Source organism: Leopardus geoffroyi, chromosome B1, assembly GCF_018350155.1.
Source record: "Leopardus geoffroyi isolate Oge1 chromosome B1, O.geoffroyi_Oge1_pat1.0, whole genome shotgun sequence".
NCBI classification, from domain to species: Eukaryota; Metazoa; Chordata; class Mammalia; order Carnivora; family Felidae; genus Leopardus; species Leopardus geoffroyi.
This window is the reverse complement of record NC_059327.1, coordinates 175,435,440-175,460,484: the sequence shown is the minus strand read 5'-3', so window position 1 is coordinate 175,460,484 and position 25,045 is coordinate 175,435,440. Positions and strand designations below refer to the sequence as shown.

At 36.4% G+C, this 25,045-nt stretch overlaps 1 protein-coding gene across 5 annotated transcripts in view; it reads right to left on the bottom strand.

The window, feature by feature from the left end:
* The window catches only part of ARAP2 (ArfGAP with RhoGAP domain, ankyrin repeat and PH domain 2), a 189,326-nt gene that overhangs the window by 136,994 nt on the left and 27,287 nt on the right, over positions 1–25,045 (bottom strand). For all 5 annotated transcript variants that reach the window (XM_045474298.1, XM_045474300.1, XM_045474301.1 and 2 more), the window contains exons 7-8: positions 9,625–9,694; positions 2,459–2,579 (exon numbers count right to left, since the gene is read on the bottom strand). In XM_045474298.1, coding sequence (XP_045330254.1) covers positions 2,459–2,579; positions 9,625–9,694 — 191 coding nt within the window. The remainder of the gene's footprint in view (positions 1–2,458; positions 2,580–9,624; positions 9,695–25,045) is intronic.

Sequence of the window (25,045 nt, the reverse complement as noted above, 5' to 3'; positions counted from 1 at the left end):
CAGAGGGTAGCTGTTGTACATAGGATTTTCAGAACCTTCTCATCAAAAATGGAGAATTCATTTCTGCTATGATGTCGAACCATTTTCCCTTTGTGTTCTCAACTTTCATCTTGCTTCTTGATTAGACTGAAGTAAAGTTTCATCTGGCTTAAAGTTCATTAAGTCAAATATTTCATAAGCCACTAAGGTTGATTTCTCAATTCCCAGAAAGTAAAAAATAATCAACCATTTGTATTCAGGAAAGGAGAAAAAAAACAAGAAAACATACTTAGCATCTTGTTGAAGGTTCCATTCTAAATACATAGACACACATACACCATTTACACATATATACATACACACACACACACACATCTACGTATATCTAGCTTTAAAAATGTTAGTTACTATGTAAAAATGACTTTCAATGAAAATAACTTACTCAGTAATTCCATTTGGATAGTCTCAGTTTTTACTGGAGCAGTATTTTCATGCTTTTAAAACTTAGAGACCTAAGACTTATTTAACAAATAATAATTTATACCAAAGTTTTACTGCAATTATTATACTATTTATGTATCAATTATGTGATATATGAACTACACATGAACTACATATCACAGAAGGACATTGGTCGATTGTAAACATGTAACTTTGAAATGTGTGGGTTGATATATTCTACTTAAATGTGTCTGTTTAACTTTTAACTACAGTAAGTAAATATGGCTAAACAGATTTCCACACAGGTTGGAAGCTTTATTTAGTATGGTCTGTCTTAACACGCAAGTTATGTGGCATATGTGAAATTCATTTTGAGAAGCCAAGGGGAAAGTGATAAGCACCTCAAAGAAACAGACAGTCACCTTCTGGGCAGAGGAAACCAAAGCATAAGGAAAGATCCTCAGGATATCCAGTCGAGAAGAGAGTATCTTAGGCTTTCCTGGCCATACACTCTGCAACTACTCAGTGCTGTCTGAGGCACAAGGGCAGCCACAGACAATATGTAAATGAACGACAGTGGCTCTGATCTAAAAGGTTTTATTTACAAAAATAAGCAGAGGTCAGATTTAGGTTATAAGCCATGTTTTGCCAACCCCTTCCCTAGACTATAGCTCTCAATGCCTTTTCAAATAGTAAGTCAAATAAGAAACACTCTTTCCATTATGTATGTGCAATAGATACCTAGGTAGCTCTCACAATACAATGCTAACTACAAGCGAGGCACTTTGATATTTCTTATTCTATTCCATGTTCGTTTTTCTGTTTTGGGGGGATTTTTTAAAATACCATCAGAAACCACTGAGTTGATCTCACAAATGACTAGTGATTCACAGTGAAAAAAAGCTGCTTCAGTGTGAACAGCAGCTGGAATTTATGAGTTACTGATTATCCCAAGGAATAATGAAAGCTTTCTAGGAATATATAAGATTCATTGAATGTTTTCATTCATTCATTGAATGAATGATTCACTCATTCATTTGCCATGCACTGGTATATGTTCTAGGAATCTAGCAGTATAAAAAAGACAAATACTGCCCCCAATATAGCTAATATTGTTATAGTTTATAAAGATGCAAACTGTGATATGTGTAAAATGGAGTAATTGTAAAACCTACATCTCTCACAAGATCATTGTGAAAAATGAAGCACAAGTATTTAGTAAGTTCTCCATATCATCATTATTCAATTAAGTACCAAGAAGTACTTTCAAAATCAAGCTGAGCTATAATCTATACTAAAATAAAACCTTTACAATAAATTAAAATTATAATTCTTTAATTAAGATGGCTTTACTTATATTATTTAAAAGCAGTGAGTATGTTACAATATATAGTAATGATATATTGATAGTCAAAGTATACAACAGAGAACCCTTAGCTCTCCTGGCTCTCCCTCCTTCCCACCTCCAAAAGTCAGAAAAGATCTAAGGATTTAAAATGACTCCATCCACAACCCAACTACATGCCATCTAATTTTCACCATCAACTGACCTATAGCAGATGATGAAGGTAAAAAGAATTTAAAAAAATATAAAAGATGTTCCAAAATCTGTGTTAGTATGACATGTGTTCAGTTAAACCTGCCTAAGGAAACTTCCATAAAACCAACTTTTAATAGTTAGAAAAATGTTTTTGCATATCAAATAACTACTCTGCATTATCAAAACAACAGCTAAAACATGGACTCCAGGAGCAGAGATTTTTGCCTACTTTTTTTTTCCACTGCCATATATCCAGAATTTAGAGGAATTCTTGTCACTTAGTAGATCCTAAGTATTTGCTGCATGCAAGAATAGTGAAAAACAAATGACTTGTCAACTTGTTTATTAGGGCATTCGAAAGAAGATAAAATGTAAATTATTTAAAAGTAACATATTTAAAGATTTCTTGACATTTGCAGCTTAATTGGTTTATCAATCTTCTGATTGGTCAGAAATTAATGTCTGAGTGTTTTTACAAAGATAAAAAAATAATCTTACCTTCTTTTTCTACTCTAAAAACAAAAGTTCTTTGTGTTGTAACAACTTCAAATTTGTTGTCTCCTTGAACTCGTACCGTAGATATAGCAGAAAGAGGAATTATTCCTTTTGAATATTTCTCCTGTGTTCATTAGAGAAAAAAATAAATAAGACAAATTAAAATGCAATTCTCATGACCTTATCAGAAATAGAATGGTAGCATATTTACAGGTGCTTCTCTTTCATAATTTTAATCTAATTTTTTTAGATGACATACAAATAGTATATATATCCTCATTCACACCTAACACCTCAGAAAGGAAAATATTAAATGGCCCTTTCAAGTAAGATATCTGTTCAATTTTCTCATCTGGAATTAAAAATAAACGGCAAAGAATCAAACACAATTGTACTAGACCAGCAATACACAGTTCCAAAAACCAACACTATGTTTTTTAAAACAATCTGATCAAAATGATTTTATGGTGTTTGCAGGCATCTGCTGGCCATAACGGGTACTGTAACTAAACTATTTCAAAACTACTGCTATTACACATTGTGAACAAAAGGTATCTCAAGCCCCAGGTTGCTGGATCATATTAAATATATTACTCAATGATTCTAATCATTATCTTAATATCACAACTGCATCACTTTACCTGTAATTCCCCAATAAAAAAGACGAAAGAATTAAAAAGATGGATAGGACTGTTTGCAACTGGCACATACGTATTACAACTGGGGCTGTATGCAACTGGCATTTACATTTTATCATCTTGCTCAAGAAGATCACCCTGAAGACTCTTGGTAGCTTTCTCTGTCTTCATTTTTCTGGATCCACCAACACCATTCATCACAATGACCACCCCACCATTTCAGCTATTTAGCTATTAAGTGTGTAATATTTACTGGGCCTCGTGTTGGAAAGAAAATTCCAGGGGCAGCTGGGCATCTCAGTCAGTCAAGCAGCTGACTTTGGCTCAGGTCATGATCTCATGGTTCGTGAGGTCGAGCCCTGCACTGGGCTCTGTGCTGACAATCGGAGCCTGGAACCTGCTCTGGATTCTGTGTCTCCCTCTCTCTCTGCCCCTCCCCTGCTCACGCTCATGTGTGTGCACACTCTCTCTCTCTCTCTGTGTCTCAAAAATAAATAAATGTTAAAAAAATTAAAAAAAGAAGAAAATTCCAAATAGTATTTATACATTCAAGGAGTCTCAAAATGAAAACCCAGCTAATGCAATGAAAGAAAATTTAAAACTGAGCACAAACCATGGAATATACAGGTACAAAGATGGGAACTCTCAGTTCTGCTTAAAAGAGATCAGATGTGTTTTCACAGACATAATGATATTAGAGCCTGACTTGAAGAAACCTTAAGTTTACCAGATAACCGGTTAGACAGCATTAATAATAGAGGTGTAAGGAGAGAAATAAGAGGATCCACAGTGTAGAGTCAAAAGAGGTGAATCTGGAAACATACATCAAAGGACACATTTCGAAAGATCTTAAATATCAGAAGAATTTGAAGACATCTTCATGGGGCGTCTTCTACTATTTACACCATTATTCATGGAACCCTCATTTTTGAGCAGACCCCAAAGTATCTGAAGCAACTTGTTAGGAAAAAAAAAAAAAATCATTAAACCATTCCATGCAGATTTCGCCTCGGGTCATGATCTTGTGGTTCGTGAGTTCCAGCTCCGTGTCAGACTCTTGCACTGACAGCTCAGAGCCTGGAACCTACTTCAGATTCTGTGTCTCCCTCTCTCTCTGCCCCTCTCCTGCTCATGCTCTGTCTCTCTTTCTCTCTCAAAAATAAATAGACATTAAAAAATTTTTTTAAAGGGGCACCTTGGTGGCTCAGTTGGTTAAGCGTCCAACTTTGGCTCAGGTCATGATCCAGCAGTTCGTGAGTTCAAGCACCACGTGAGGCTCTTGTACTGACAGCTCAGAGCCTGGAGTCTGCTTAGGATTCTGTGTGTGTCTCTCTCTGCTGCCCCTCCCCTGCTTGGGCTCTGTCTCTCTCTCTCTCTCACAAAATTAAACTTTTTTTTTTTTTTTTTTTTTTTTTTTTAATTTAAACCATTCCATGCAGAGAACAAGTGCCAAGGTCATATTCCTCTCAGTGGCAAACTTCTGCCATGCATACCAGAGAGGTAAGGAACAGTCACCGTCAGCAACATGGTGTTCTACTGGGAGGTTATCCTCTGCCAGTTGACAAGATACACTATACTATCCTATTTCCCTCTACTCCTTTGTTGGCTTCTTCTCTTCCAATGCCTCTGCTCCAATCTGCCATCCCTGACTACTATATGTACACATCAAAGCTCTATGCATTCAACACCATTTAAAATGCCAATGCCACAAAAGCTTTCCCACATCCCCTCACACAGCCAAAACTGGTAAGATATCTGAACTGTAATTGAAGATGTTGAGTGGGCAACCTCACAGAAAAAGAAGGATGTCAAGAAGTAAGTACAAGGCAGCTTTTCTTCTCCTGGTTTTCCTTTTTGTTTGTTTGGGGGTTTTTTGTGTATATTTTTTTGTTTTTATTTTTTATATTTTCTAAAAAAATCCCTTCTTACCAACTTTCAGCTACCAACTTTCTGAGGAAAATTCACAAATCTGTTCGGTCAACTCCAGCCCCATATTTCAAGTCGTCAATTGTATATATAACTATCCCATAAGCACCTCCCACTTTAAATCATCTCCTGAAAACATACCCTTCCCCTCTGTAACCTGATCATTAAATCTCGCTCTTCTAGTCAGTCTTAAATAGTCTTTGATTCATGTCAATCCTTTGCACCCGCATAATTCAGGACTCTCTCTATAGCGACATACCAACTTCCTCCCTTCTGCTCTCGGACTCTCTCCAGTCACGTGAGCCTTCTTTGCGGTTCTAACACACCATGTTTCTGCCCAATACAGTGCCTTTTCTTACTCTGTTCTTCAAGGAATGTTGTCCAAATCCAGCTTCACAGAGTTACTCCCTCTACATCCTTCACATTTCAGCATAAATAGATGCTCCAGAAGAAATGTTTTCTGACCAGCCTCTTTTCACCTGGTCAGATAACCTTAATTTAAGCTAAGAGCATTTGTCCTTAATAGCAATTACTAACTACAATTCAAATGGTGATTTTTATATTTACTGTGTGATTATTTGATTAATAGTCTCCCCAAAGACACTGTGGGTCATATGTCTATTTTCCTCATACCTTTCACATAATCAGCACTGTAGAAGTATTTTCTCAATGAATGAATTCTATGACCAATCAATCACAATCATATCAAACTCTGACAGCTCATTTTTCATATTTTTCTAAATTCATTTTTAACACTTCCACTGGCCTACACAGCCTACACCCAGATAAATTAATGTCTGATTTACTGCATACTTCCCTGATATGCCTCCCTACTTTCAGCTTCTTTTACTTCTAATCTTCCTTGCATGTTATTGTGCAAATGTCATAGTTGGAATAAATTTTAAAAGGCTTCATTGAGGGGAATAAAAAATGGATCTTGAAGTTTACACAGGATTCTGATGGATGGCAACGGTTCAGAACGTTCAGATGAAAGCACAAAAACATGCAGGTGAAAATACAGGAAGAAAGATATGCTCACGTTCCCCACAGTGTGTACCCAGACACCACTGATCAAAGTCATGCAAAGAAATACGTGACTGGCTGGCTTAAAGGAACCCCAATAAATGCAGGTGGGTTATGATGGCAATACTAGGCAAGACTAGACCACTTGGTGCTACAGGAATAAGAAAAGTGGGAAAGTGTCTCCCCAGTGTCAGGAACCTCAGATGTGGGAAAGAGCATAGTACGTTTGGGGAACAGCTCGAGGACCTCTCTGGCTATACATCTATAGTGGCAGAGAGCAGACTGAGAAATCTACAAAGTCCAAAAACATTTACACTTCATCTCTAAGGTGATCCATCCTCAAATCTTACTTTGCTTAAAAATTACAGGAGCTTATAAAAACATATCTCCAGTGAGATGATTAAGCATTTGTTGAGTTAAAATGTTATCATTAACAAGGAAATTTTCCTTCCTCTAGATCTGCTTAGCGAGATTAAAAAACAGTTCCTTCAAAAAAGTAACCCACCCACATGCCCATAATAGTAGCATATTTAACAGGTAAGTACGCTGTAAGAGGAACAGAAAAATAAATTCCCCCGGAGTGATAAAAATGTACTTAACAAGCTAATTATCATGTCTCTTTAACCTCAGGAAGTTATAGTTTCTCTAATGGCTCATTTATCATCTGAGATCCCAAGAAATCTCATAATTTTTAATACTACATAAGTTGATTTTACATTCACTTCTAACAATACATGATAAAGACAATGTAGAGGAGAAAAAAGACAACAGGCTCAGAATGATTGTGTTTTTCAGAGTGCAAAATTTTCCTTAAGGACAGAAATTGTAAAGCATCCCTTGAGCCCACAACAGACAGATATCAAGGTCAAGTTTGTCACTTATCTCCTACCACTTCCAGACAATGAAACGACCACAGGGCAATTCTGCCCACAGCTGAGTGAGAATAGGGGTGAGTTAGATTTCTTGGCAGGTGACAAGATATCAGGGCTGTTGGGATAATGCCATTTTCAGCAATACAATGAAAACGTTCTTGCAGAGATGTGACTGAGCAGCATTGACAAAAGGGAAAGAAAACCAGGGAAAATGCACAGGTGTGCCCAACCACACACTCCTTGGTAGCACCTTTAAAACACTGAAGAGCCTAACTACTGGGTGCACGTGCCCAGTTAAACTACACACTCATCTGAGACAGCAGCAATTGCCACACCTGCGTTCTGGACACTGGCCTTAAAACGCCCTCTTCCCAGTCCCTCCAACCCAATCCACTCTTCTGCGAGAGGGTCACAACGGAAACTGTATCTCCTTTTAGGCAACATTCCAATGTTTTTATTTTTTGCCAAGATGAAACCAATCATCTGGACAGTAAAGGAATGAAATGCCACAGAAAATGATTCAAATTTTTAAAAAATTGTTAAGTTAGAGAATTTATAAACGTTATTTTTAACATGAACTTTTTATCACAATTTCAAACCAAGGCTGCATTATTTCATTGTATCAATATATAAAAATGTGACAGGCACTCATCTCACTGCAGGTGAAATGAGCTTAAAATTTTTTTTTAATGTTTATTTTTTGAGAGAGAGCGAGAGAGCGCGCACGCAAGCAGGGGAGGGGCAGAGAGAGAGACACACACAGAATCCAAAGCAGGGTCCAGGCTCCGAGATGTCAGCACAGAGCCCAACACGCAGCTCAAACTCAACGAACTGTGAGATCACGGCCTGACCAAAGTCTGGCGCTTAACCGACTGACCCACACAGGAACCCTGAGATGAGCTTTTAAAGGACAAACAGAAATGAGTCCAGTTGGACACAGATACTAGAAATTCTCTTTCCCAAATGGAGATAATGAGACCACTGCCAATAGAGCCTCATGGCATGGAAGCCTGTCTCCTCCTGAATAGACTTCCCCTCATTTCGATCAAACCAGAGAATGGCACGGCTGCTGAAAAAAACTAGAGGTCAGATTCAGCCACAGAGACCACATCATACCCACCACTGGCACAGAAACTCTCAACGTTCAAATGTACAAGCAAACTAAAAACAATAGCTGAGGCAAAAAAAACAGCTTTCAAAAAATATTTATCCCACCATCCTGCAAACCTCCAAGAGGTGTGTTTAGGGGCACCTGAGTGGTTCAATCGGCTCATGAGATCGAGCCCCACGTCGGACTCTACATTAGCATCACGGAACCTGCTTGGAATTCTCTCTCCCTCTCTCTGCCCGTACCCTGCTTGTGCATACATACTCTCTTACTCTCAAAATAAATAAATAAACTTTTTTTTTAAAAAATGTGTTCAAATTTATTTGATGCTTTATTTGGATCTCTGCAAATTGAAACCAAATAATTAAATACTTCTCTAAGCTTTCTATTGTTCTTAATATTGTAGCATGTAAGTGTATGCTACTTTCTATCTAAAAGCAAATTCTCTTCTGCCTTGTAGCACTGAAGAATAAATATATACAAGGGAGTTTAAGTTTCTATTCAAGCCATAAATATCACAATAGGAAGTGAAAATCTCCTTATGAGAAAATAATGTTAAGTTATAAGCTATAAATAAGAAAATGTGCTTATGTGTTAAATGAGTATGTTAAGGGAATGTACGTAGTTAAGACTATAAAACTACCTGATTTTAATTAACCAAAAATATGATATATTTATATGTTCCAGCTTTTCATTAAGGAAACCATCAAACACAGAGAAGTTGAAAGATTTCTACAATGGACATCCATATATCCTCCACCCAGATTTGACAACTGTTAACGTCTTCAGGTTTTGTTTTACCTAACTATATGTGTGTGTGCAAATATATGTATTTGTAAATATAAATATGTAGATAAGTAACCTGTGGCAAACACGTGCAGATATAACATGTCAAATATTTCAGCCCACATCTAAAAATACAGACTGTCTCATACCTAATGAAGACATTATCAAAACAGTATCATGTGGTTAAGACTCACTTGCCTAAAGACTAAACTGGGACCACTTTCACATCAAGATATTCAATGAGCTCTAACCCCAAAGAACCTTCTCAGCTTCATCTCCCGCAATTCTCCTTCATATACTCTATTTTCTAATCAGAAAATTGATTTCCCACCTGGACATGTTATTGTTCTCTAAATAGGCATGTTCTGTTCTCTCTAGTCTCAATGTACAAACGTTCCTCTTTTGTCAAGACTCAGCAAAAGAAATCTCATGCAAGCCTTCTTTGTTTCTTCTATACCCTTCCAGAGTACAAAGTAACCTCTCTTTGTTGCCATTTCCTAGTTGTAGTATCCTCTGGTAAACATCCTTCAGTGTTCTCTAGGAGAAAGACCATTTCTTATCCATCCTTAGGTCATTCACAATTCCTATAGTTTGTAGCAGTTACTCCATAAATAATTGCTGCATGTATAATTTTTTTAATCAAAATTGTATATGTCAAGGAAAAGTTAAACTATGAAAAGAATGTTTCACCCTGCATAAACTCTTTTCACGTTGATAATCCAACTCCTGTTCTTAAAAATCGAATTGCTTGCTTAGTATACTGAAATACATCTTATATGTGTAAGACAATCTTTGAGAACTATAAAATGTACTTACCTTCTCATTATTGTAATAAGAAATGCTAAGGCCATCAAATTTCACCCATCTCTTCTGAAACATGCGTTTTCTGTAAGACATATGAAATTGTTATTGGGCATTCAAGTATCATGAACTTGGCTTTTAAATACATTTGTAATGTAACTGTGTTGAGTACATTCCTATTTGTTGTTAATCAGTGCAGAAAACACTAGGCTATGACAATGTACAGTTTTGGTAATGGTATGTAGCTAATAATACATAAATGACACTTCCTAATCAGTTAAAATAGGTATTTAAAACCATGATACTGTCGATACTGGCACAAAAATAGACATAGATCAAAGGAACAGAATAGAGGTCCCAGAAATAAACCCACATTTATACGGTGAATTAACCTACCACAAAGAAGGCAAGAATATACAATGGGATAAAGACAGTCTCTTCAATAAATGGTGCTGGGAAAAATGGACAGCTATATGCAAAGGGATGAAAGTGGACCACTTTCTAGCACCATACGTAAATATAAGCTCAAAATGGATTAAATACCTAAATATGAGACCTGAAACCATCAAAATCCTAGAAGAGTACATAGGTAGTATTTTCTCTAACATCAGCTATAGGAACGTTTTTCTAGATACGTCTCCTAAGGCAAGGGAAACAATTGCAAAAATAAACTATTGGGACTACATCAAAATAAAAAGCTTTTGCACAGTGAAGGAAACTATCAACAAAACAGACAATCTACTGAATGAGAGAAGATATCTGAAATTCACACATCTGATAAAGGCTGAATATTCAAAATATATAAACAACTTACACAACTCAACACCAAAAAAGCAAAGAATTCAATTAAAAAATGGGAAGAGGACCTGAATAGACATTTGTCCAAACAAGATATTCAGATGGCCAACAGACACAAGAAAAAACGTTCAACATCACTAATCATCAGGAAAATGTGAATCAAAACTGCAAAGAGATACTGCCTTACAGCAGAATGGCTAGAATCAAAATGACAAGAAATAACAAGTGTTGAAGATGTGGAGAAAAAGGGACCCTCGCGCACTGTTGGTGTAAATGTAAACTGGTACAACCACTGTGTAAAACAGCATGGAGTTTCTTCAAAAAATTAAAGATACCATATGATTGAATAATTCCACTACAGAGTATTTACCAACACCAACCAAAAAAAACCCAAAAAACACAATAAAAAAACCCCACAGGATTCTGGGAAAATATATGCACCCCATGTTTACTGCAGCATTATTTACAACAGCCGAGATATGGAAGCAACCCAAGTGCCCATTCAGATGAATGGATAAAGATGTGGTGTGTGCACATGTGTATACATATACATGCATACATATACATATATATACAACAGAATATAATGCAGCCATAATACATATACATATATATACAACAGAATATAATGCAGCCATAAAAAAGGAGATCTCGCCATTTGTGACAACATGGACGGACCTAGAGAACATTACGCTAAGTGAAGTCAAACTGAGAAAGACAAATACCTTATGATTTTACTCATAAGTGGAATCTAAAAAACAAAACAAATGAACAAAAAGCAGAATCAAACATAAACAGACAACTGATGGTTGCCAGAGGGGAGAGGGGTAGGAGGATGGGTAAAATGGGTGAAGGAGAGTGAAAGATACAGGCTTCCAGTTATGGAATGAATAGGTCATGGGAATAAAATATACAGCAGAGGGAATACAGTCAATGATACTGTAATAGTACTGTGTGGTGACAGATGGTAGCTACACTTGTGGTGAGCACAGCATGACTTACAGAGACGTTGAATCACTATATTGTACATCTAGAACCAATGTAACATTGTAGATCAAATACAAAATTTAAATAAATAAAGCCATGATACTGTTAACAGTATTAGTATCCTCATTCATAAGGCTGAGTGCAAAACAAAGTGTAGTCAGAAACACTATCATTGCACCCATTTCCCTGACGGAAATAACCCCTTAATAAGGACAATACAGGGGCACCCGACTGGCTCAGTTGGTAGAGCATGTGACTCTTATTCTCATGCTGGGGGTAGAGTTTACTTAAAAATTAATTAATATTTTAAAAAAGAGAATATAAACTTTCATCCTTCATTAAGCTTATAGCATTTATTTTATTTTACCTTTTGCTTTGGAGCATTTAGCAATATTTTGCTAAAATAACAAAGCTTTGTCAACTGAATAAAAATTATTTAATTTTCATCAAATGAGCTGAAAAAAGCCCTGATTACAAAATCCTTTACAATCATCCAAAATTCGCTAAAATATTAACATTTTTCAAAAAGAATCAGATGAAAGGCAAATACAGTTTGACTACTAAAAATAAGAAACAAAACAAAAAAATGTAATCACATGTTTCCTATTTAGGTTGGAAAGAAAAAAACTTTTTCTGACTATTTAAGAGAAAAATGAAGAACCAATTTCCACTTGGGCTTCGTTTTGTTTTGTTTGTTTTCAGAACCCTTCCCTGAAGTGAGATAATCCTATTCTCTAAGTGACTTCTCTCTACTTGACACAATATAGATACTTTTAGCTTTTAACACAGATCATCTATAAGAGCTAACTTCCTGTTTAAATAAAGTCATTTGTAAACAAATATGTAAATAACAACCATTTTGTAGTTTTCTAACACGCTTCAAATAAGGGATTGGTATAATATTCTGTGGTTTTTATAAGATTTAAAGATAGAAAAAGAACTTCTAGAAGTATGGAGACCTTGTCTTCCCAGCTGTTTTCTGAGCTGCAGAAAGGGAGCTCAAGCTTGTATTTCACTCAAGTGAAATACAGTGAGCCTCCCACACTGATCTATTCTGCTTCCCATAAAATTAGAGCAAACCTGATCAAATTGAGAGAAAAGTTTCAAAGTTGATCAGTGCAGACATTTCCACATAGAAGCATTCGAATTACTTATGAAGTAAAATAAAGACTTTGAAATCATAAGCAAAACTAACCAGTCAGCTCTTTTTTCATCATCTTTCTGCTTCTTTTTAACTTCTCTTGGTCTGTGTTTTCTTACAGAAACACCCAATTTTTCTGTAAGAAGGTATTATGCTAAGTGAAATAAGTCAGTCAGAGAAGGACAGATAGCATATGTTTTTTACTCATATATGGAACTTGAGAAACTTAACAGGAAACCATGGGGGAAGGGAAGGGGGAAAAATAGTTATAAAAAGAGAGGGAGGGAGGCAAACCGTAAGAGACTCTTAAATACAGAGAACAAACTGAGGGTTGATAGGGGTGGGGTGGGGGAGAGGGGAAAATGGGTGATGGGCATTGAGGAGGACACTTGTTGGGATAAGCACTGGGTGTCGTATGTAAGCGATGAACCATGGGAATCTACCCCCAAAACCAAAAGCACACTGTATACACTGTATGTTAGCCAATTTGACAATAAATTATATTGAAAAAAGCAGTAACATGTAAGTATTTTAATAATCTTACATTAATGTAAGATGTAAATAATATGAGAAAATGTGTACAGTGGGGTATGTATAAGGGGCTATTTGGAAACTGTACTTTCTGTTTAATTTTCCTGTAAACCAATTATGCTCTAAAAAAAAAAAAAGTCCATTATTAAAAAAAATTAATTCCCAGCATTAAACATTAAACATAATGAATATTACTTATAAACATAAGAAATATTAAGCACACAATAATAATACATTGAACAAATTAATCACTTTGTACTCATGTCATGTTGATCTCTGTCATACTTGAAGTCAGGTAAATACAGATCTTCCCACACAATGTCAGCAATAATTCTGTAAATCAAGATTTTGTTGTGGATTCTACGTACCTTACATTATGAATGGTGGTAAGATGATCTCAACAGTATATATAACCTTCCACTTCAGAATAAAAATAATCAACATCTGTAGGGAGATCTTACAACCTTCCATTACCCCTCTATTCCTTTTGCTAACTACTTCTCCTTCAGAGAGCCCCCATACTACCTACACAATTATTCCTTCCCTGATGAGCTAATTCAAAGCAGATGACAAAGTTATCCTCTCTCATAGCACTCTCTCCTTTTCCTCCTAACAAAGAGCACAATCTCTAACTGTATGTACATACATTTGTTTACTTGCCCAAATTCTGCCTCCCACACCGTATCTTATGCTTTCCAAGGACAAAGTCCAAGAGTGTTTCATCCCTTACTACATGATCAGCAACTGACACAGAGACAAGTATGGCACAAAAAAAAAAAAAAAAAAAAAAAAAAAAAAAATCTGTCGAATGAATGAGTGACATGATCAAGCATAGTTCCTTTAGCAAGATGACAAACCTCAGTGACTAGAACTCAAATAATCGGTACCTTAAAAAAAAAAAAAAAAAAAAAAAAGGTTGGCACAAGACACGAAAACTTCTGAAAACTCAAAATTAAATTCCAAGTTTCAAAACCTGCCAAAGCATAGAGTGAAGAAATTTTAGAGCCTACTTTAATATGTTTTACCTAAGATTGTTAACTGCAGCCATTTGGACTCCCAAAGCTTTCTTAGAATTCCGTCACCAACCTGATACACAGTTTGGGGTCTGAGGCATCATCCAGGAGTGTAACACTTGCATCCACAGAAAAATGAGAAGAGAAAGAGACAGGGCAGACCGTTTAGGGGTCAAAGATACCACCATCTGACCACATCTCTCGGGCACTAAAGACCAAAGACACACTCTATTCTTGGCTCTCTGAGCAAGGCCTCAACCAAAACCTCAGCTGATAGGAGACTTATTAGTCTCTGAGGTATTTTCCCAACCATTGAATTTTCACAACTACCTGGTAACTTCTAGATATGTTCAGCCATTTTAGCTCAACATTTTTAAATATTATTAAATCCTTCTAATAATCCTATGGAGGGACAGATAAACAGGGCAAGTCCCAGCCCACAGGGGAATGGAATGAAAAGCCACAGGGTGTAGCAACTGAAGAAACAACCATTCTGTAGTTCGAGAGAGCCACTGGGCAATTCTACTAATGGTCCTTTCCTTCTGCTGCCATTCATTCATGCAGGCAGCCATCAAATCTGTTGGTACCTACCCAGTGGACACAATCCTACAGCCATATTGCTTCCTATCTCTACACTGGTTCTTGCTCATGCCTTCTCAGAGGCTATTTTCTCCACTTAGAATGCTTCCGGCCTATTCTTGACATGGTTAGCTCCTTATCCTTGAAACATCAGCTTGAAAGTATCCCCTCCAAGTAGCCACCTGACTGCCACCTAAATCCTACAGAGTTCCTTGGTCTCTTGATCCATTTCTTCACTTAATGACACCTAGCAGATTTTGGAATTACATATTTTCTTTGCTTCACCCATCTCCCATGCTAGAAACTGAGATACCTGAGTGCAGAAAGTATTTGTTTATCAATATAAAACCAGCAACTGCCACAGTTTCTAGCAATAAAATGTGCTTAATAAATATTTAATGAACACAGGAACATATTTTTCACTGAAAAATGCTTACTCAAATCTGCATTATTAATATATTCAGAAGACAAACACCACTAAAACATTTTACCGTTAATTTCATGTTTTGCTTTTTTCAAATACTGAAGATCAGGGTTTTTTTTTAATATGACAAAATAAAAGCTTTGTAAAATATTTTGTTATTAAAGAAAAATTAGAGCCTACAGAAAGCTTGGAAAATTCATCATTAAGCTTGGAAAATTCATCACTAATATCCATGTAATTTAAAAATACATTTTTTATGTTAAACACTTAAAATATACTTCGTAAAAAAGTATGCATTTGACAAGTTATTAAAAATGCAAATCAATACAAAATGTTTCCAAACTAAATTTATATAAATATTGTTTAATCTATTTTTCTCATAAAACACATCAACATTCAATTAACTGTTTTCTGCATGTAAGTTCAATACTGGATTATAATAACTGGTAATTAAATATAAGAACTTACATTTATATCCTTTCTCACATTATTCTCCTTTCTAGCAAATGAAAACTCAGATTTAATGTTGGTAAACCCTACATATTAATTAAAATTTCAATGAAATAACAGGGAGAACTTAAGGTGTTTCAAATTTTAAAATAAATATCAATGAATACTAAATTTTTAAGAACTATCTTTTCTGTGCAACGGTTATATAGTTCCCTCACATTTTTAAAAAAGACTATTAGATATCAGTCAGCTAATTCCACTGGAATTACGTAAAATCAATCAACTACACACAATTAGAGGATACAAGAGTAAACATTTACTCTGATGTAACTTATGCTTTTCCCTAAAATTTTGCTTTACAGCTTAATTTGCTTAGTAAATGTTAAAAAAATAAGACAGGGTTTAAAATACAGTGTCATCCAATACTGTGTTTCTACTGTCACAGGGCACAAATTAGATATGAAATAATAATGAATTACTACACAGGAAAGAGATTTTTAACGCATCAATTAAGAATTTATTTGCCATAATAATCCTCATAATAAAAACAGCAAACGATTTGTTGTGCTTTGTTCTAGGCCCTGCTGCAAGGCAAAAACAAATACTAATTCAAATACTAATACAAAAACAAATACTAATTCTCCAAGCAACCACATGAGGTAATATTACTATTCCCATTTTACAGATGAAGGCACACAGGCACTGGTTAAGTTGAAAAACCTTGTCACACAACCAGTAAAGAACGCATCTGTGAGTCAGATCCATGCAATCGGATCCCAAAGTCCATGCTCTCAACTGCTACACAAAATAGATTCAAGTACGTTTTATAGCAAGGCATCCTGGACATCCCTTTCGGCAGTGGTAACATTTGACCTCTACCCATTTTATATGTGAGTTCAATTTTGCAAAGTGCTTCAGAATTCCTTCAGGAAAAAAGGTGGAGCAGACACGAAACATATTAGCCTAGGTTTTATCCTATTTTGTTTTTAGGGTTCTGAAGGGAAACGTTTCTTTAAGAAGCTTTTTTAGAATAATTTATAAATCTTGTGCCCACGTTACTGAACGAATTTCTATAAACTCTTCCCTTGAGCTCTAGTAGGGCAGCTGGTGTGAAGTTTCAACTGCGATCATAAATACAGCCTTACCACCTGGTGTCAGTTTTTGTTGTCTCAAAACTGTGTTATCTTAAAAATTCTTTTTTTTAACAACAGTGCATATACAAACAAATCTGGATTTATCAAGTACTCACACAGAGGTATTCCTGTTTTAATTTCATTCTTAAGTGCCAACAGGGTTGTGGAGATTTTTGTTTGCTTTTAAAAAGATGTAATATTTTAGCTTAAAAAAAATCCCCAAATCAAATAGGTATGGTAACCAATATTAATGTAAGGTGGCAAAGGTTACCAAATTGTCATTAAATATGACACAAATGAAATGAGCCTCAAAGGCACTAAGTCAAATTTATGGCTTTTATTAATCATGGAATTTAAATCATCACAAACATACTTCTCAGTTATTCTAAGCAGTATCTAATGAAAAGGACAGCAACATGGTGTTCCAGATTTGTCTGCCTTGTTTACATAATCCTGAAGAATTACATGCAAATTTTATCTTATTTGCTACTCTAACCCTAACTAGCCTCAATGTTTTAGAACTACTACAATTTCCAAAAGTGTAGATTTTTATCTAATTACTCATGTTTTGATTTAGCTAAGTTTTTATTTTATCTACTCTTTTAAGTATGAGGCTTTTAAATGATTCCGTATTAGTGATGAAGTATTTTATAAATACAGATGCAAGAAATTATTATATTTCTATAAAATGCCAGCACTATCACTTCTTGCCCTTTTGGCTAAGATCAAGTGTAAAATGCTATCACTCTTCTATTCTAAAACACAATTCCTCACTTTTAAGCAAACCAAAATGATAGCTACCAAGATTATGTGAACCAAAAGGAATTGGGGCCAAAAAAATCAAAAACAAAGCAAAATTCTCTGACATCCCAGCTTCTATCTCTGCTATACCTAATTCTTTCAATGAGAAAAAATGAATGTTATTTTAACGTAGAATTCTAGATGCTAAAAAAGCTTTCAGAAATCAATAATAGAGCATTAATTTTAATATGTCACTACCAATTTTTAAATATTCACAAAGAGCTAAGTGCTTATTTGACATGGTATATGAAGAGCTATATTAAATGATTCACAACTATTTCATGAAGTCATATTCTGTAAACACAAACACACACACACACACACACACACACACACACACACACACACACACAAACCGGAAACCAAATTCTAGTTGAGATGATCAGTTAAAAGCTTGCATTTACCTCTACTTCTCCCAAAGTTGTTTCAAAGGGTTAAAAAAAACATAAACAAATACCTATAAACCAACAATGATCAGAGAAGTAGACGAAGGAACAATATTCAGAAACCTTAAGAAGGAGAAGGGCTGACTTAGGAAGTTTCAGAGAGCTGATGGCTAAGCCTGCAACAGATCAATCTGGGAGGAAAACCAATGTACCCACAAAATCTCAGGAAGTCTCAGGCAATGGAAGACATTAAGTAACTCTGGAGGTGACTATGAAGGCGAGGTGGGGGGGGGGGGTGCCAAAAACAAGATTTGTTGAAGAGCAATTTAAGAGATAAACTTGTACCCCTCATCACTCCATCCCAGAATCCTCCCTCTCTTCACACCGCTGGAAAAAATGCCCCTCCTCTTGCTCAACAGAAACCAGAGTTTCATTCACTGCATATCACACACATGGGAGAGGGTCTCTGGACTGGGACACTCACACATGACTGACGGTAGGGGGCGGTATTCAAAACAGAAGAATCAAACAAAAGTCTGTGTCATAGATATTTACACTCAAAGTCCACTTTCCCTAAGCTCCCAAAAAGCTGTTTACCAGGATTCATTTAAAAGATAATGGCATGAGGCGTCACCAGGGAAACATATTAAGAGAAGTCCAGCAAGATCATCTCATCTTACAAGAAATGAGTAACAGGACTCATCAGAACCTGTTCTAAGCAGCTTTGCAAGATCTCACTTTAAAAATGAAACATTTGAGAGGCACCTGGGTGGCTCAGGTCATGATCTCGCAGTTCGTGCAGTTCATGTGTTCAAGTTCCGTGTTGGGCTCTGTGCTGACAGCTCAGGGCCTGGAGCCTGCTTTGGATTCTGTGTCTCCCTCTGTCTCTGCCCCTCCCCCGCACATTCATTTTCTCTAATAAATAAACATTAATTTGTTTTTTAGATGAAACTTTTGAAGGAAACATCTCTAAGGTAAAATATGGGGAATGACCCCACCCAAAAAAAAATAGAAATAAAATTAAAAGAAGCAGACCGAACAAGAAAAGAGAGCCTCAAAAAACATGAACATCTTCAGAAAGATATTCTGTCCGTGAAGAGTAACAATAAACTATAAAAGAACAAAGAAAGTGCTTTTTATATTAAATATAGGATAACAAAAAACAAAAGTAGGTTAGAAAATACAATTGAATAAACTTCACAGAAATGAAACACGGAAAAGCTACATTGTTTTCAACATTTTGGTGTGGGAGGTCCAACGCCAAATTACCAAAAAGTTTAGAAAGAAAAAACAGACTAACAAAGAAAACAAGAAAATCTCCCAGAACTAAAAAAGAGTCTACATATAAAGGGTCAAGAATCAGATTTCTCAATACCAGTTCTATAATACCAATGATCTAAAAGACTATGGATTGCTAATCTGAAGGGAGCATTCTTTCTCATCAAGACTTCTGAGCCATGATAAATTATCAGTAAGCATGTTTAGGAAAAAAAGCAACACTTTGAAAAATGCAAAGTCTCAGAAACTGTCTCCCCTACCCATTGTTTTGGAGGAAGCTCCAAGGAGCATGGGTGGGTATGCTGGTGGTGAGACCATGACAGTTGGATATTGGGGAAAGACAAAAACATGGCGCATAGAGAATCCCTAGGACAATAATCAAAAGGACCACAGAATGCTAACCAGCTAATTGTGTAGCAGGACTGGAGAAGCACCAGCCCAAACTAAACAGGATTCCTTAGGAGATTTTGAGATGATGAAATTGATATGTATTTTGATTACTTCACAGATTTATAGTTCTTAGGAAGAAAGTTGAGATGAATGAGATTAAAAAAAAAAAAAATCCCAAGTAAAAAAATCAAAAGTTTTAAATTCCAAGGAAAACTAAAGATCACAAATCAAAAGAAAAATTAATCCTATGTTACAGAGCCTCCCATATGAGCAGCATTTATAGTCACAAGAGTATAAAACTAAATACAGACATAATCTAAATATTTTATACAATTGCATTAAATGGATGATAGACAAGAACTGTGTCTTTGCCAGAAGAAGGGGCGGGGGACAGAGATAAAAATGGATAAACATTAAGGGCGCGTGGATGGCTCAGTCAGTTAAACATCTGACTTCAGCTCAGGTCATGATCTTGCAATTTGTGAATTCAAGCCCCACATCAGTCTCTGTGCCCCCGCTTTACTCCTCCCCTCACCACACATGAGTGTGTATATGTGTGCTCACTCTCTCCCTCTCTCTCTCTCAAAAATAAACATTAAAAAATATTGAATAAACATAATACTCTATGGTAGTACCTCAAGAGATAATCCCTAACACTGAAAAGTGAGGGGGGGAAAAATAGCATAAAAATATTATTAAGATAGGGGCACCTGACTGGCTCAGTCTGTAGAGCATGCAACTCTTGATCTCAGGGTTGTGAGTTCAAGGCCCACACTGGGCATGGAGACTACTTAAAAAAAATTTGTAAAAAAAAAATTTTCTTTTTAAACATTATTAATAAATACAAAGTAAATACCAAAAGAAACTACAAAAAGAGTTCAAAGTGGCAGTCTCTTGTGATGATGTGGGAGGGGAGGAAAATTGCTATGTGTTTTTTAACAAGCCACATAGAACTTTCTGACACTTAAAACCACATGCTTTTATAATCACCAGAAACCTTTTTTTAAAAGTTTAATGTGGGGGCGCCTGGGTGGCTCAATTGGTTAAGGGTCCAACTTCTTTCAGCTCAGGTCATGATCTTGTGGTTCGTGGGTTCGAGCCCCACCATCCGGGTCTGTGCTGACAGCTCAGAGCCTGGAGACTGCTTCGGATTCTGCGTCTCCCTCTCTCTCTGCCCCTCCCAAGGCTCACACTCTGTCTCTCTCTCTCTCAAAAATAAATAAATATTAAGAAAAAAATGTTAATGTTTTGTATGTTTAATGTGAACACATGGTTTCCTTAGATCCTATTTTCCAAGGTAAGAACTGACTAGACCTCACTTTCACTAACATTATCAGAGGTCTGAAATAAAGTGATACTCTTCTAAAGAGAAAGGAAACTGTGGTTTATTGAGCCCCAGTTGTCAGGCCCAATGTTACCTACTTTTCCAACTGAGCCCACAGAGGGAGTCTTGACCTTACACTTTTATGTGGGAAATGGAGGTCCTGAGACATTGAGTCACATAGCAAATGAACAACAGATAGCTTACAACTCTAATTTCTTTCTGATTCCAACACCCTCACTCATTTGTCTGCCACTAGATGGATTAAAAGAAATTAGTCATGTTATTTAATAAATACTAAAACTCAGAAATTGTTTCCTTAAACTACAAATAAAACATTGAGGCTTTTTATTTGCTTGGGACAGCCTTTACAAACAAAGTATGATTTGAGAAATGGCCAACTAGATACTTTTTATCAAGATCTAAGATTCAACTTTAAGTTCAACACAGTGATTGGTACATAACATCTTGGTCAGATAGAGACTTGTCAACTTTGCACTACATTTGCTTTCACTGAAAGGCCAGAGGTCAGCATTCCCAGGAAACGTGAGGCACACCCACACTTGTGTACCAGGGTGAGGAATCGCTCCACTAAAGTAGCCTTGGACACGCTGGGCACACACTGCCTTGGGCACACAGGGCAGTCACTGACAAAGGCACCAAGAGTAGTAAGCTCTCATCTCCCACCAAGTCCTGGATTACTGGCTTCTGGGTGGTCTGACTCCCAACTACTGTCTGGGGTTTGATCTTTTCTTGGTATTTGACCATTGGCTTTTTCATTTTCCTCAGTTCTCTATTCAACCTGAACATGCAATCCACTGGCAATTTCCACCTCCTTGTTCTAGAGGCTTACTCACATCTTCCATAAAATAACCCAGCTAATCACAGCTATCCATCCCACAGACTTCAGTACCCCAGGTATCATCTATGTTGGTGCCTTTTCACTCCCTCTACCCAGAAAAGTATTTCTTCTAAAAACGCTAGTTAAAATCTCATCTATTTTCCAAAGGCCAACTGAACTGCCACTTCTCATTCCTAGATCTTTGAAGAAATGTTTTCTCAACCCCCCTGTAACCTCACAATTCTGTACTCTGAGGACCTTTCTGTACCAACTATACTCGGCATTTAGGTTTTATTTTTATTTACTTCCTTTTTTTCTGCCCTAATGAAAGACATAAAGAAGGCAAGGAACACATATATCATGGGTGTTTGGGTATTCCTCCACAAATTATCTTTTTAGTTTATTAATTAATTTAGTTATTTATTGAGAGGGAGAGGGAGAGGGAGAAAACCCGAGTGGGGGGAGAGTCAAAAAGAGAATCCCAAGCAGACTCCACACTGTCAATGCAGAGCCCGACGTGGCTCAACCCCACAAACCATGAGAGATCATGACTTGAGCTGAAACCAAGAGTCGGGCACTCAATCAGCTGAGCCACCCAGGTACCCCTGTATTCCTCCACAAATTCTTAAGCATATTATATGTTCGATTTGCTGAGTTAGCCTCACATGTTCTGCTTCTGCTGTCCTAGGCTCAGATTCCCACACCATGCCTCTCAAAGGTTAAAAAGTTAAAAAATTTTTTTAAAGAGGAATTTAGCTGAGTAAGAAATCAAGTCATAAAACATATTTCCTAGTAAAATATGAATTCAAGATCCACTGCAATTTTTATAAAAATGTTGGTGCATTATACTGAACATACAAATATCTTTAGAAAACAGCAAGTTAAAAAATGTCGAAAAGGTTTCGTAGTTGCAGATAATGCTTAGATCTTTCACTATGTGTACCTCCTAGCAAGGGTACAGCACACTCACCATGTTGTCTTTTCCTTAAAGCAACTGGCAGGATTCTTCCTCTGAGTCACATACTTGGGAAATGCTGCAATAAAGTGTATCCAGTCTTCCATATTTACATCAACTCAGACTGAGGGAAGAGCTTGAGCTTATCATGGGTGCCTGGGTGGCTCAGTCAGTTAAGCATGACTTTGGTTCAGGTCATGATCTCACAGGTCATGATCTCGTAGCTCGGGAGTTCGAGCCCCACATCCAGCTCTGTGCAGACAGCTCAGAGCCTGGAGCCTGCTTCGGATTCTATGTCTCCCTCTCTCTCTGCCCCTCCCCCACTCACGCTCTGCCTCACTCTCTGAAAAATAAACATTAAAAAATTTTTTTTTGATTTAAAAAACTTAAAAAAAAAGAAAGAGCTTGAGCTTATTAGTTACAGTTAAGAAAAGGGGAGTGAGAAAGACTTTTTTTATCCTCAAAACCCAGTGAGTTTTTTTAAAAACAAGTACCATTTAATTAAGTTTTTCATCTGCTTGACCTGTTTGAAACACAAATAACACACCCACATTCTACATTTTATGTTTTTTTCCATATAATTTTTGAAATTGATACTATCAGTCTATAGTATAATTAGATCATTCAAAGAGTTAGTGAATGTTCATATTTTAAGCTCAACTGTGAATGTTTTACTATTTCTTTAGTTGCATGATGGTACACACTTACTTTCTTCCTAAATACTACACAGCTTTCACATACTGTGCACTGATGCAGAACTGGCATTTCCATTGCAAAAACAGATACTCAATCATGTGAAATAAATCCAGATTATAAATTTGATAATTTTGTTTAACGTCCCTCATGACTGAGAACAGTTTCAAATACTGTTTGGAGAAGGACAACTAGTGTGGCTATTTGTTTTTAATAAAGTAACGAAGGGAGTGATGGGGTGTTGGGGAAGAGGGCCTCAATGCAAAGGAGACATGACAGCAAGAACTTGAGGAAGGCTACACAAGTCACGATGCTCTGTGGAAAAGGACATTCCAGTCATAAAGAACAGTAAGTGTCAAGGTCGCCAAAGTGAGTTCTTGCTTCTTATGACTTCTATATTGATTAAAATATCACAAAGTATCAGGTTATAATTTTCTACTTGGGGCCTAGGAGAGACAGAAGAAGCTGGTGTAAGATTTTAGTCAAATATCTAATCTGCTTTATGCTTCTATGGCCCACAGGCCAAATTTGTGTTTATAAATAAAGTCTTTATTGAAACACAGCCTCAATCACTGGTCTGCATATTCTCTGTGCCTGCTGTCATGCTACAACTGTTGAGTTGCTGATTCTTCTCGGAGACCCCACAGAGGCTATAAAGATTAAAATATTTATTATTTGACCGTTTACAGAAAAAGTTTGCTGATCCCTCCTCTCTGGAATTCAGAATGCCATCTATAGCAGTGCTAACTGCTCCAAAGAGACATGTGGCCACGAGTTAAATAAAGCTCATGACCTCTGCATAAGGAGTGGGTAGGCATCACTTTGTCTAATTAATGAGCATTTTAAACACTCTCACAACAGAATACAGAATCCAATTATGAAAAGGAGAAATTAAAAGATTCTACTTCTGATCTAATAAATAATACATGCTTCTAAGCCAGTAACATATACTTCTTTTCAAGTCATAACAATAAAATCATATAAAAGAGTTTAATCTCTTGGTGATATAGCAAGTTCTTTGTTTAATTTCCCGTCTCTATTCATCCTGGTATCCAGGAGAAAAACTGTTAAGCCAGGAAACTCAATTATTTCCCCTAAAATGGAAAAACATAAATCTAGACAACTTACAGCATCTGACCTTAGGCGGATTCAGAATAGAAAGGATGGAAAGCCAGAGTTCTGATAGAGTGAGAGGAAAAATGTTCTAACTGTCCCAGGGGTGGACAATAATGGGGAAGCTTTCTCCGTGTGCCCGGAGCATAAACATAACAACCCTGCAGAGAGCAAGGTACCACCAGAGAGTAGGCAGGAAAAGGAAACCACAGCTGCTGGGGGCTCTGTACCCAGAGTCCGCTAACTCTTCTGGTGGTATTTGTTTGGAGAGAGCACTAGAATCTCCCTAAACACCTTAATTTTACAGAAATGAAAGATTCGAGAATATTCAAACTCACTGTTTCATTCCACCAATGTGTACTTTTGAATGCTTACTCCTACCTTTGCTATTAGACTATCAATAGTACTGATGACTGATGAAAAGTAGGCACAGTTGATTACTTTGTTACCTTAAATAACCAGAAAGGAGACAGGATAACTGATACTAAGAAGTACTCTAATTTGCTAAATTAGGTTATTCAACATCTAATTTGCTAAAAGGATGCAATGATAGAAAGCATTAAATATGTAATTACTAACCATAAAAGTGTTCTTGTTTTTTT